The sequence below is a fragment of the Copadichromis virginalis genome, linkage group LG10, assembly GCF_057382275.1.
Source record: "Copadichromis virginalis isolate Kocher_CV1m ecotype Utaka linkage group LG10, C_Virginalis_male_GT1.1, whole genome shotgun sequence".
In the NCBI taxonomy this organism is placed as follows: domain Eukaryota; kingdom Metazoa; phylum Chordata; class Actinopteri; order Cichliformes; family Cichlidae; genus Copadichromis; species Copadichromis virginalis.
In genome coordinates this window covers 34151819-34165637 of record NC_140627.1, presented here as the reverse complement: position 1 = coordinate 34165637, position 13819 = coordinate 34151819, and the positions used below count along the sequence as shown (strand labels likewise).

At 41.4% G+C, this 13819-nt stretch overlaps 1 protein-coding gene across 2 annotated transcripts; it reads right to left on the bottom strand.

Moving 5' to 3' along the window:
• Positions 1-3137: 3137 nt before the first annotated feature.
• Positions 3138-12316, bottom strand: LOC146700912 (uncharacterized). 2 transcript variants are annotated; one of them, XM_085471156.1, is made up of 10 exons: positions 12183-12316; positions 11142-11436; positions 10715-10774; positions 8253-8332; positions 7879-7953; positions 7056-7350; positions 6386-6411; positions 6114-6284; positions 3938-4030; positions 3138-3583 (listed from the first exon to the last, which is right to left on the bottom strand). In XM_085471156.1, the coding sequence occupies exons 2-10, from the start codon at positions 11434-11436 to the stop codon at positions 3227-3229; spliced, it is 1452 nt and encodes a 483-aa protein (XP_085327282.1). In that variant the 5' UTR covers positions 12183-12316; the 3' UTR covers positions 3138-3226. The 2 variants fall into 2 exon arrangements, with proteins under 2 accessions (XP_085327282.1, XP_085327283.1); XM_085471157.1 differs by having other exon boundaries at positions 6192-6284; positions 12183-12315.
• Positions 12317-13819: the final 1503 nt, after the last annotated feature.

Genomic DNA, 13819 nt, shown 5'->3' with positions numbered 1-13819 from the left:
TGTGTAAGGGGTGGATCAATCCAAATATTGGTAATATCGATATGTTGTTGTTGGTATTGGATCAATACTAGCATGGCTGATTGCTAACTTGCTTGTTTCTCTCTGAGTTCAGTACGTTTCTCCCATTTCATCACCTGAAGCTGAATGAAAAGACGAGGATATTCAGGTCTAGGAACAAGGAGGAGCAGATACATATAGAGAGAAGGCGGACCGAGCTAATGAGCTGCATCAGTTTTTCAGGTTCAGTACTGGACCCCCTGTTGCCTCTCCTCACACAACAGCAATCTTAACACAGCCATCAAACAATCCACCACTCCACCTGCTGGTGCGAAAATGAAGCATCACACTTAATATCAGGTGATTTTAATCATGTCTTATTAAAAGAAATGAAAAAAGCTTCATTCTAGTCTTCATGTGTATGCTTCCTGTCACACTAGGTTGGAGCTCTGTTATGGATCAGTAAAGGACACGTATAAATGTTTTACAGAACAATGTGGAAGCACTTTATGATGTTTATAAATCTGTAATTCCTCCAGATTTAACATGAATGTTTACTGTAATGTTTCTGTGTAAGAGTGGCATTTAAATTATCTAATAACCTCGGGTATTATAGTGAAAATACACGGGCTGTGTTATGGAGTGACTTAACCTCACCGTCTTACATCATAAGTAAAATGGTAAATGGCCTGTATTTGTACAGCGCTTTACACAACATTCAGTCACTGGTGATGGCAGCTACAATGTAGCCACAGCCACCCTGGGGCGCACTGACAGAGGCGAGGCTGCCGGACACTGGCGCCACCGGGCCCTCTGACCACCACCAGTAGGCAACGGGTGAAGTGTCTTGCCCAAGGACACAACGACCGAGACTGTCGGAGCCGGGGCTCGAACCGGCAACCTTCCGATTGGCAAACTCACAACTCTTGAGCCACGATCACGACACAAAACCTCAAGAAGAATATAAATTATTTTATTGCAGATGATGAATTTTCCGCTGTTCAGCTGTACTTGTATAAAAGGTTGCTGCCCGCAAGAACAAATAAGCCTGAAACACTGCAGGGCACAGGCCTGTGTGATTGTATGATGGAGGCAATCACACATTTAATTTTTTTTTTAAAACACCAGAAACAGAAAAAACTCTACTGAATATTCAACAAGCCAAAGAGAACAGGAACAGGAAACACAGCTTTAATGTGGTGTGATGATAAAGAAATGGTTCAGACACAAAACCTCAAGAACACCAAACAGACCTGTAACCCATGTTTGGAAGCAAAATCAAAACCTGGTCAAAAAGTACAACCAGCAAAAAAAAAGGCCTCGTTAGTTTATTACTGACATTCAAACTGTCTACTGAACTGCTTTTAAAGGAACAGTACAGTTAGTAAAAGAAAGGATTAAGTCTGGAAGAAAATCATCTAACATTAAAGGTAACACCGTTTATCATTCACCATTTAACGGGAAGTCATTATCAGTCAGGCAGAACAATGACGACTGTATTTGGTATGCAAAATTTAAAAAATGTATGTACAGAAGCAAAAAAGTGAAGAGAGATTCCATTTTCTCCTTTTTGTCTCAATGATTTTTGGTAATTACAAACAAAAAGTAGAAAAGCTCTTTCATGTGTAATGTTAGTGATTACTTCATCATCCACAACACATAACTATGCATGTAAGATAGGGAAACAAATAATGTTTTTATCTTATCATCTAAAATGCCTCAAATGTTACACAGAGTTTAAGAATACTTACAGTAACAAATGTATTCGTAGTAGTAATAGTATTATTATTATTATTTACAGTACTGTGCAAATGTTTTAGGCAGGTGTGAAAAAATTCTGTAAACAGAAACTTTTCAGAAATATAAATGATTGTTTTTTGGCCCCAAATATATTCTGCAGAAGGACATTGACCCCAAACACACAGCCAAAGTCATGAAGAACTATCTGCAGTGTAAAGAAGTCCTGGAAGTGATGGTCCAGCCCCCACAGACCCCCGATGTCAACATCATCGAGTGTGTCTGGGATTACATGAAGAGACAGTTGGATGTGAGGACGCCGACATCCACAGAAGATCTGTGCTTAGTTCTCCAAGATATTTGAACTACCTACCAGCCGAGTCCTTCAAAAACTGTGTGCAAGTAAATAATTGGTAAATGGCCTGTATTTGTATAGCGCTTTTACTGGTCCCGCCTAGGGACCCCAAAGCGCTTTACACTACATTCAGTCATCCATCCATTCACACACACATTGGTGGAGGCAGCTACAGTTGTAGACACAGCTGGGGCAGACTGACAGAAGCCATATCGTGCCATTGGCCCTTCTGGCCAACACCAGTAGGTGAAGTGTCTTGCCCAAGGACACAACGACCGAGACTCTCCGAGCCGGGGCTCAAACCGGCAACCTTCCGATTACCAGGCGAACTCCCAACTCTTGAGCCACGATCGCCCTGTAAGTGTACTTAGAAGAAGGCAAAGGGTGGTCACCACAAATATGGATTTGATTTACATTTCTCTTTTGCTCATTCACTGCATTTTGTTGATTGTGGAAATTAATGACTAACTCCTCCATTTCTGAAAGCACTCTTTGTTTACAGCAATTTTTCTCACATGCCTTGAACTTTTGCACAGTACTGTATATAATATAGAAGAACCATACCTGAGGGTAACTGTCCAAATGTGTTACCTCCACAAGAACAACATACCATATTACCATGTTTGTGCCTGTTCTTGGTGCTCCTCTTTGTTCAACCACTGAAGAACTCCAAGCACCTAACTTGTTGGAGGCAGAAGCTAAAAAAAGATGCAGTCACTTAAAAAGTTTTTAAAAATTCTGAAAAAGTTCCTTCAGTCTGAAAGTGCCTCTGATCCATCAGTTATTGGAACACTGGGAAAATCTGTAACTTCCAAAAGTGCTACACAAAGTGCCTGAAACTACTAACTCAACAACAACCAAAGACCGACAATCTGAACAGAGGAAATAATGCTGAAAATCCAACAGACCAGGAAACACTGCGAGGTTTATCTCACATTACTTCTTACTACTTAGCCTTTTTCCTGTTTTGCACTATAATTTTGTCTTTCAAAATAAAAGGCTGAACTTCAAAACAAAACATTCAAAAAACGTGAGAATACTACTGAAATATGTGTGTCCATTTAATGGTCATTTACACAATGAGCTTAGAAAAACAGAGTGAGACAGGTAAAATTAAATAATCATAAAAATACATTTTTAAACCTTTTTAATGGCCGTAATTTTCTTTCCTTGCATTGTAGCCTCTGCTGAGATCGGCATTGCCTCGCGGATTCTGGCTTCAACGCCTTCATCCATTTTGTAGCCAAGTGCCTCTGCCAGGAGACGAGTCCTCACAAAACACTCCTTCAGCTCCGTTTTTACATCCACCACCAGGTGAGTGTTGCTTTTATTGAAGGATGTGACTGCTTTGATTTTAACTCTCCCAGTGTGGACAGGTGCACTCTGAACCTGCGCAGCTGCCTTGGGAGTTTTGGTGGCTCCATTCAAATTCAGGGATGAATCACTGTTCGCTGGCTCCTCCAGTTTAGCCTCTGATGGTTCTGAACAATCAGACTGAAAAAGAGCACAAGGTTACCCAAAAACCCCAAATTACAGAGCCCCCTAATGGTCATGTGGTACTAATCTTTACTCCTTGTTTGTAAATCTGTTAATCCAATCCTTAAATTTAATGTATTAAAATGTTAGCTCCTCCTTTTAAACACACTCTTTGGTTTCTTCCCTTCACTAATCTGTTCCTTTGGTTTATTAATCTGTAATCTTGATTTACTAATATGTCCCCTCAGTTTATTTCCATTATTTTTAAGCCATTCCCTTGTACTTTACCAAGCATTTGAATAACAACTGACTTGTTAAAAAAGGAAGAAAATCAAAAACATTTGCACTCTGCAGTCTGGAAACAGCAGCTACCTCGGGAGCGTTTGTGGTTTCAGCTGACTTCATAGATAAATCGTTGTTCTGCGTCTTCTTCTTTTTGGGCTTAATTGTGCCGACAGGATCAGTCTGTGGAGACCAAATTAAAACAGGAAATCATTTACAGTGTAATTAAACACAAAATAATTGTGATGCAATGATGGGGCCATATGGTAAAACCAAATATAATTATTTAATAAATATTATTGATAATTTTTAAAAGAAATATTATATATTAATATGTAAAAATATTAATAGATATATGAATACATTTTGACCTCTAATTGAGTTTCTCTACTACATCCTGTCAGTTATGGATGTTAACTGTGAGAGTGTGAACTGCCATTTGATAAACCTTTTGTTTGGTGAATTAATCTGTTAGTTTACTATTGAGTTTAATGTCCGGTTCCCTTGATGGATTAATGTCCCTCTATTAATCACTTCCCTGGGTTTATTAATTTGTTAACTCAGTACTATTCGGTTTCTTTGTTTATCAATTAGTTCTGTTGTTGGTTCACTGACCTTGATTTATTAATTAGTTCCCTAAATTCATGAATAAGTTCCTGTGGAGCAGGGAAATTATTTTACTGCTAGTGTTAAATAATCATCATCATTACCATTGCATTAATAATAGAATCTGCAGCATTGATATTGTATTCAGAGGTTTAAACAGTGTGTGTGTCTTTTAGAAAGACTAAGTTGCAGGAGTTGACAGGAAGTTGCAGAGAGTTTGCAGGACTGAAACCGAAAGTCATTCTGAGCAGGTTAGACGAGGCTATTTGAATTACTAGGTTATTCAAATTGTCTGTTATACTTTTATATTCTTTTACTAAGCTCTTAGTAGAGGTTCTTGATTAAAACATTTATTCAACATAGTACATATAGTTTCAGTTAGGTTATTACACATAAGGATGAGCCTCTGGTCTGGTAAAAGGTCAGAAGTGCAACGGGTGAATTGAGAGAGCATTTGAGGACGACATAGACACACACTCAGTTAGAGAATCATTTATAGGTGAAAGTTTAATCATGTTTTGCTTGGGGTTGCAAAAAGAGCAGTTTGTCGCAGAACTGCTGCTGATGTGTCAAGATGACAAGAGAGCATCCGGCAGTGACAGGAAGTACCGGCCATGAAGATAGAAGACAACGTTCCTTTAAACTGTGTTAAAAGTCATTGTGGTTTTGATTTGACGTGTGTATATATTCTGTCTGTGACGTATGAAGGGGCGTCATTAATTCAAACCCTGATGCTATAAAAATCTGTGTATGCTTTGATTAAGTCGAAGATCAAGTGCTGTCTGCGTACAGTGGTCTTCCCACGCGTGTATTCATTAAAATCAATTGTTTGACCAAGATCTTCTGGACCTGGTTGTTTGTAGTCTCCTTCCTCAATTATGTGAACCTTAACATTCCCTCGAATAATTCATCTGTTAACATAACTATGGTAATCGGTTCTCCAAGTTTATTGATTTGTTTATTGATCTGTTTAGGGGCGACCTTGGCTCAGGGGGTTGGGAAGCGTATCTGTAACCGGAAGGTTGCCGGTTCAATCCCCGGGCTTTCTGTCCTGGTCGTTGTGTCCTTGGGCAAGACACTTTACCCTACCGCCTACTGGTGATGGCCAGAGGGGCCGATGGTGCGATATGGCAGCCTCGCCTCTGTCAGTCTGCCCCAGGGCAGCTGTGGCTACAACTGTAGCTTCCTCCACCAGTGTGTGAATGTGAGAGTGAATGAATAGTGGAATTGTAAAGCGCTTTGGGTGCCTTGAAAAGCGCTATATAAATCCAATCCATTATTATTCCTTTAGTTTTTTAGTTATCTTTAATTTATTAATTTACCTCAGTTTATCAATAGGTTCTCTTAAATCAATACTTTGTTAACTCAGTTTATAAATCTATTCCATTCTTTTACTACTTACGTTTATTATTCAGTTCCTTATGTTTACTAATTACTTCCCTCGTTTTATTAATCAGTTCCCACAGTTCTGGTTCCTCAGTTTACTAATCAATTCTATAAAATTATTAAGCTGTTACCTTGATTTGTTAATGTGCTCCCTCAGTTTATTTCCTCTCTTTTATTAAGCTGTTACCTTATATTATACTAAAAAACTGAATAAAAACTAGCTCAAAAACTATTCAAACACATTTACACCCTGCACTCAGTAAACAGAAGCTACCTCGGGAGTTTTGGTGGCTCCATTCAAACTCATGGATGATACAGTATTCATGGGCAAGGGGCTGAAAACAGCAGCTGCCTTTGGAGTTTCTGTGGTTTCAGTTGATCTCAGGGATGAATCTTTGTTCTCCATCTTCTTCTTTTTGGACTTCATTATGCCGGCAGGATCAGTCTGTGGAGACCAAATTCACAACAATCATTAATTAAACACAAACTATTTGTGATGCACTGCAGGGGCCATGTGGTTAAAAATGGTGGTTTATTTCTTCTTACCTTACGCTGAGAGTTTATCCGTTTACCTTTAAAAGAAGAAAAATGCTGTTAAGATCTGTCTTCTGTTCGAGAAGCAGAAAACAAACTCTAACTTCAAACTGCGAGCTGATTCACTCTGTGATCAGAGACTAAGCTGATCACAGTATGTTCAATCAGCTCCTTGGTTTAGTAGCTGGTTTAAAAACCTGCCGCGGATGTAGTAGTAGTAGTATTTATTTATTGTCATTGTCAAGAACAATGAAATTGCGTTTGGGGCTTCCATACAACCCAAAAAAAGAAGAAAATAATAAATACCCCTTAAAACCCAAGTGTACATATTTAACCCAGTGTGACTCCAATGCAATAAGACAATCCTTAGCAATAATGTTCGTAGAAATTCAGACAAAGACCTGAGAAACATGACAAAATAATGACAAAAATGTTTTCATGTGTGGACTGCAGACAGGTCAGTGTAAGTGCAGAGGTACTTTGTTCATTGTCTGCTGAAATAAGAAACAGCAGGTGTTGCCTCAGTACCGGTCTGCAGGTTTCTCTGTGTGTGCAGAAATTTCAGATTCTCTGAATCCTTTAATGAACTTTTAAAAACAGGGTTTCTTATGATAAAAGCTTGGTCCTGCCACAGACTGTCTGTAGAAGTCTGACATTTACACACCTCACAGTGTGACCTCACCCTTCTTCTTCTTTTCCTGTTTGCTCTTCAGTTTGTGCACAAAGGGTCGCAAGTGTTTCTGGACTGCATCGTCCCTTCGAGGTATCCGATCTAGTGCTTCTTTGACTTTCCGGATGGAAGTTTCCACTCCGAAGCGCTCAATAATGTTTTGGGGCAAATTTTCTTTGAACTTAGTGGTTTTCTTCTTTTGGAGGATTTTCAGAAATGTCAGCATCTCATTGTACTGAGGGTTGTTCAGCTGCCCGAGGATGGCAGTCAGAGCTCTTTTCCAGTTTGTCTCTGAAATCGTTGGCACCTGAGACACAGAGAGATACTGGACTCACACAGCTGTGTTATTTTAGATTATACATTAAAACAGTAAGTTTAGAAAATCAATCAATCAAATCCCAGTGTAACTCCGGCAGTGAAGAGATCAAGAGACAGTGTCTTCTGAGTCTTTTTCATTTCTCTGTTATTGTCATTCAAAACTTCACCGCAACTATAAAAGTGAAGACAAGTCCAAAATCTGGAGGCAGGAATTTGTATGTTGATCTGGAAATAGTTGGAAATCTCTTTCTAATCATGAAATGACACCTCACATTTATCTGTTGACCCTTTTCAGGGGCCCGACCCACAGGTTGGACTAGTGTACCTGTATTAAAATCAGAGTGAACAATAAATACTAAGATTGAGGCTGTTTCATGCAACAATCCTCTAAAACCACAGACCGTATCATCTTGCAGCCTCCATCAGTTTATCAATCATGTCCTGTGACTTGTTAATCAGTTCCCTCACTTTATAACATGTTCCCTCTGTTCCCTTGTATTCTGAGAGCAGTGGGTACCTTGTGAGTCTTGGATGCATCTCTGTTTTCCATCTTCTTCTTCTCCTTGGACTTTTCTGCTGTCCCAGGATCAGTCTGAGGAAACCAGCAGCTCAAATCAGAGTTATGTTGATGTACTGCAGGGACTTTGTGTTAAACACTGTATGAAAATATGAATAATCTGTCAGCATGGTTTCAGCTTCTCTGTGTTAATAAATCTTATCAGTTACTTATATTTGTGTTCAGTTGATGAATCTTTTTTTCCATAATCTGTCCCCTCATCTCATTATTATATTCATCTGTTCCCTTGGTGTCTCTGTGTTTGTCACATCATCACCTTCCTCCGCTTCCTCTGATTTGAGGAGATATAAAAGCAGCAGAATAAATGACCATACCTGACGGAGGGAGCGGTTCGGTGATGATGATGATGATGATTTCACTCTGACTTTGTCAGGCTGGCAGCTTTTCTGCTTGCCTATAAGAGAAGAAACTGTGTTACTCTGGTTTGAAGGTAAAACCCTCAAGTCTGTCGGTTTAATATGATTGTTTGTGGATCAAGTCCGATCCAAACTGGCTTTTGGAGCCTGTACTGTCAGCTCTGTGGTGGCCAGTGAGCCTCATCTTGTGTTTGAGGTTGAGAGATTACCAGATATAGTCAGGCTCACCTCGATGCACAGCCAAACACCAGCCCAGCATCAGATGTGCAGCCACATGGAGACTCAGCTGAATCTATGAGCAGAGCTGTGTGATCACAACCTGGGCGTGAGTTGGATCTGGTGCCCTGCTGTGCTCTGGTGTTTAGTGAGGACGTGCTGGGAGCTCTGGTATGACCTTCAATGAAGAGTCAGTATGGGCCGAGTTACCGACCTCAACTACTGAGGCAGCTACATGCAGCTATGGCCGTAAGGTTCCTTGGTTCCTGTTGTGGCATCAACAATGTGGCGCCACAAGCTAACCATCTCCAGTCGAGTTTGATTAGCTTTTATAGCCTTTGAGTTTTTGAGTCAGCTCACAGACATCAGAAGGTCAACCAGAGTTGCTTTGATTGACGGGTCTTTGCTACACTGCATGGATATCTGGGTCAGAGCCTCTGGATTAGCGTGGTGGTCCCACGTTTTAAAGAGGGGGACCAGAGTGTGGTTCCTGCAGTGATCAGGACTCACACTCCACTGCCTCCCTGGGAAGGTCTATGTCAGGTTACTGGAGCAGGTAGATCATCCTCACATTCTGGATGATGCACTTTTCATCCCAGCTGGCAGCACGGGACCAACACTTTACTCTCACAACGTGAGGAGGTTTGGCTCCCTTATGTCTCTTGTGGTCTCCTGCTATGGATGTCTTGTAGGAGGAGCTCTGGGAGGACCGAGTGTCAGGCCCGTTGTTACAAGTTATTCAGGGATATGCAGGAACTGACAGTAATCACACTTGAATGCAACCAAAACAACTGCACCAAGACCCTTTGGACGACATGGTCTCGGTCCTGTTCCAAACAAATTACCAGGAATGCTACAAGGTTGAAACAAAGCGCCTTCCCGTAGCTACGCTTTGCATTCTGGGATGCAGCAGGATGCCATAGATGTCAGTACAGGCGAGCAACCAGCTGTTTATGCAAACTCTCAATGTTATCTACAAGTGCAGTTTTTTACTTTTGTGGCTGCTGCCTTCAGACATGTCTAGGGATGGGTACCGGTGTCCGGTGCCATGATGGCACCGGTTCTGACATAAACGGTAGTAACCAGACTGAAAAGCAGCGCACATTTCGGTGCTTTATTTCGGTGCTTTTTTTTCCTGAGCTGTGATACACTTTAGATTCTAGCCAATCATTTTACGTTTCCGAGGATAGTAGGCGGGGCCAGGTACGTACGTTCTTTTAGAGCAGAGCTACAGATTAAAAATGCCCAAGGCGAAGCGGTCAAAGTCTGGCTGTACTTCACAGCAAAAGATGCAAACTCAGCAGCAACAAGTGCTTTAAGCTGATACTGTGATACTGTCAAAGGAGGTAACACCTCAAATCCGATGAAACACCTGGCGACGCATAGCGTTTTTTTTAAAAGCCGAGAAATGCGCCGTATTTGATAGCTTGCTGCGAGACCTCACACCGTGCACATATTGGACCCGGAGTTAGCAACATCCCCCAAAAACCCGAAGAGGAGAGTCCTGGCCCCTAGCCCTGCCAGTGTAGCAGAAATGATGAGGATGATGATGCAGCAGCAGCCGTTCTTCTCTGCGTGAGTAGCTTAATGTTGTTCGTGTGTAATTTACGTTGAGTAGGCTAACCACGTTATTAAATTAATGCATGTAAGGTGAACTAGCAAACATCATCATAGCTACATGCAGCTGTCTTCTTGTTTGATGGCAGATACTCCCTTCACCCTGGCTAAAAAGGCTAAAATGACCAAAGAAAAAGTGGAAAACAGTTAAACATGAGAGGTTTAGGACAAAGTTTGTGTTTTTTCCATTGTTTAAGCACTGCTTCCAGCCAAGAGTGATACCATATATGCCCCATAGCTGCAGAAAAGGCTAACATTGTTATATTTTTACAAAAAAACAGCTGAACATGAGAGGTTTTTGGACCAATTTTGTGTTCTTCATTCTTTAAGCACCGGTTTGAGCACCGTTTGAGCACCGGCACCGTTTCAAAAGTACCGATTTGGCAGCGGTATCGGATAAAACCTAAACGATACCCATCCCTAGACATGTCTGACCAATGAGTGGACTCAACGTTCTCTCATGGTTAGAGAAACATTTTGGTTCACTTCGGTTTTTCTGTGATCAGAAAAACCGAACTATAGGTATGAAAACAACATTAACCTTCAGCAGAAACACTGTGACTCCATACAGATAGATGTTCACCTACCAGCTTCACCCTTTCTGCCCGCTGACCTCAGAACAGTTTCACTCTGTTTCCTCTTCTTCCCTGAAAGTCACATTTTTAAAGGTTGAGCACACAGGTTGTTAAAGTCGTGTGAGGCAGCAGTTTTCTCCACAAAGTAAGCATGAAACCCTCCCAGTGGTCCCTGGTTTAATCTGGGAACATGTGATGTGTATCTGGCACTTTCATAAAACATTTTTCGACCTTTCAAGAAATGTGGAATTACAATAAATTATAAATAATTAAATCTTAGATTCTCATTTTAACATGAAGAAAGAAAAAAAGACCTAAACATCAAACATCTGTAAAAACCTCTTTACTATCACTTGCACTGACCTTTAAAGCTTCTGCTGTTGCTCACAGACCATCTGTAGAAACTTCACATAAACATCAGGTCACAGGATGAACTCACCTCTTCTTTCACTCTCCTGTTTCTTCTTCAGTCTTTCCACAAAGGGGCGCAGTCGGTCCTGAACTCTTTGGTCCCTCCGAGGTATCCGATCCATTATTTTATTGATTTCATGGACAGATGTTTCCACTCCGTAGTGCTCGATGATTACTTGGGGCATCTCTTCTCTGGGCTTGTCCGTCCTTACATGTTTGGGGATACCCGACAGAAAAAGCATCTTCTTGTACTGTGACCCATCGAGCTCTTCGAGGATCTCGGTCAGAGCTATTTTCCACTCTTCCTCTGAAATCGTTGACATCTGACACACGGACAGAAACACTCTGTTACACCAGCTCCATGAACCCAACACACTGAGAGGTGAAAGCACACTGTGCAGTTTTCACTGCACCTCACATTCATCTGAGAAGTTTCATTTCTACTTTCAGCCTTGTTTTAACATTTATTGAAACGCAGTTTAAAGGCCCCGCCCTCTGAGAGCTGTCATGTAAACACAGAGTGATCTGTGTGTTCTGTTTCCAGCTGTGGGAAATCGACTCGGCAGCAGATCAGAATCACGAACAACAACATTTACACAGAGGCTCTATAGTCAGAGTTTCCTTTGCACTGAGCCTTTCTATTCTCCATGAGGGCAGATGTTGTTCACCAGGAGGACCCGAGGACCCCGTCTGTCACACCACTGACCTGCTGCAGGTCATTTTGTAGCTCCGGCACTGCTCATCCTGTTCCTCCTTGCACTAAGGAGCAGGTACATACGACACACACTGTATACAGGCTTTTGCAGAGGTGCTTTATTCATCGTCTGCAGAAAAAAAAAAGCTTCCCTGAAACAAACTTCCTGATGGGAGGAGATGCTGCCCGAGGACAGAGCTGCTGTGCCAATGACACGCACTGCCAGGAAACAGAACCCATAACAGGCGATAATCTGCTCTCACATTTCTTTGTTCAAACCACAAGATCAACAATAGTTTATAAATGTAAAATTCTTAACTATAAAACATTTCTTTTGTAACAGCTTTCAGGGAAAAGCATTTAAATAATACTCACTCCTGCTGGTTTTCAGCCGCAGCTTAGTTTACGAGTTTCAGAGCAGCAAACTGTTTGAGGAAGGCGGGAAAGCTGCTCAGTGTCATATTTCACTACGCAGCGTCTGTGTGATGTCAGCGCGCAGGTCGAACATACCAACTTACCTTTTATATCGTTTGCTTGTCAAATACACACTGATCATAACAGATACACACACACACACACACACACACACACATATATAAATACAGAGACAAATATAAATAAAAATAAAATATACGAAGGGGATAAATAGAATAAATAAATAAGTCTGCACTTCACAGTCAAATATTCCAAATCCGGAGCTTCCTACAGTCTTTGTGTTTTTGCACCAGCTGTCACTGATGTGCAGGGTGGGCCATTTATATGGATACACCGTAATAACATGGGAATGGTTGGTGATATTAAAGTCCTGTTTGTGGCACATTAGTATATGTGAGGGGGCAAACTCCTCAAGATGGGTGGTGACCATGGTGGCCATTTAGAAGTCGGCCATCTTGGATACAACTTTTGTTTTTTCAATAAGAAGAGGACCATGTGACACATCAAACTTATTGGTAATGTCACAAGAAAAACAATGGTGTGCTTGGTTTCAACGTAACTTTATTCTTTCATGAGTTATTTACAAGTTTCTCTTTGTTCACAGCCATTGACATGTCGAAGAGGTTAACACGTGAGGAGCGGATCGAAATCGTGTTGATATCTGGTGAACGCAGTAACCGGGTCATTGCAGCAGATTTCAATGTAAGACACCCTACGAGACCACCCATCTCCCATGCTGCAGTCAGCAAACTGCTTGCTAAGTTTCGTGAAACTGGTTCAGTGTTGGATTTGCCAAAATGTGGACGCAAGAAAATGTCTGTGAAGGTTCTCAGTCATCCAGGTCATCGTAGTCTAAGGAGCTTGGAAAGAAAAGCGTCTGGACTTCTTTTAGTTGCTTGAAGACGTTTCACCTCTCATCCGAGAAGCTTCTTCAGTTCTAAGGTCAAATGGTGGAGAGTCCCAGATTTAAACCCAGAAGGAGTTTCCCCCCAAAGAGGGACAAAGGACCCCTGATGATCCTCTACCTAATCACATGAGCCAAGGTGTGAAAAAACCCGAAACCCTGGCTGATTGAAAGAACTCTGTGAAAACAGGTGTGGGTCACAAACTCTGTGATCAAGGCATTCCTTTGTCCCCCTCCCCAGCCTCTCGAGGTTCTGGGGGGAGGCTGTAGTATTTTATCACAGGCACATCCCTTGTGAAGGTTTGTTTGATATTTGGTAAGCTTCCTGCCCTTTTTATGGTTTCACTGTGTTGTGTATGGTGAACCAATACAGGAATTGAAGCATATATTGGGTGTGGGGGAGATTACCCCCTTTATGACCAAGGATGTTGTTAGAAACAGTTGTGATCAGGAGGTCACACAAACGCACCCCCATGACACACACACACACATTCTCACATACACACACATACAAGTTCTTGCACATGCTTTTACACACACACACACACACACACACACACACACACACACAGTACCTTGTCTTTGTAACCAAGGGGGGTTTTACGAGGGGAGATGCTTGTGCAAACTTGTGTAAACTATTGTAACTGTTTTTTCCAATAAAAGGCAGCAAGCG

Coding starts and splice junctions, on each gene's coding strand:
- LOC146700912 (XM_085471156.1), bottom strand. CDS start 11,436: ATGTCAACGATTTCAGAGGAAGAGTGGAAAATAGCTCTGACCGAGATC. Junction 8,333..10,714: donor GGGCAGAAAGGGTGAAGCTG/GTAGGTGAACAT, acceptor CTTCTCTTATAG/GCAAGCAGAAAAGCTGCCAG. Junction 6,285..6,385: donor GGATAAACTCTCAGCGTAAG/GTAAGAAGAAAT, acceptor TGGTCTCCACAG/ACTGATCCTGCCGGCATAAT.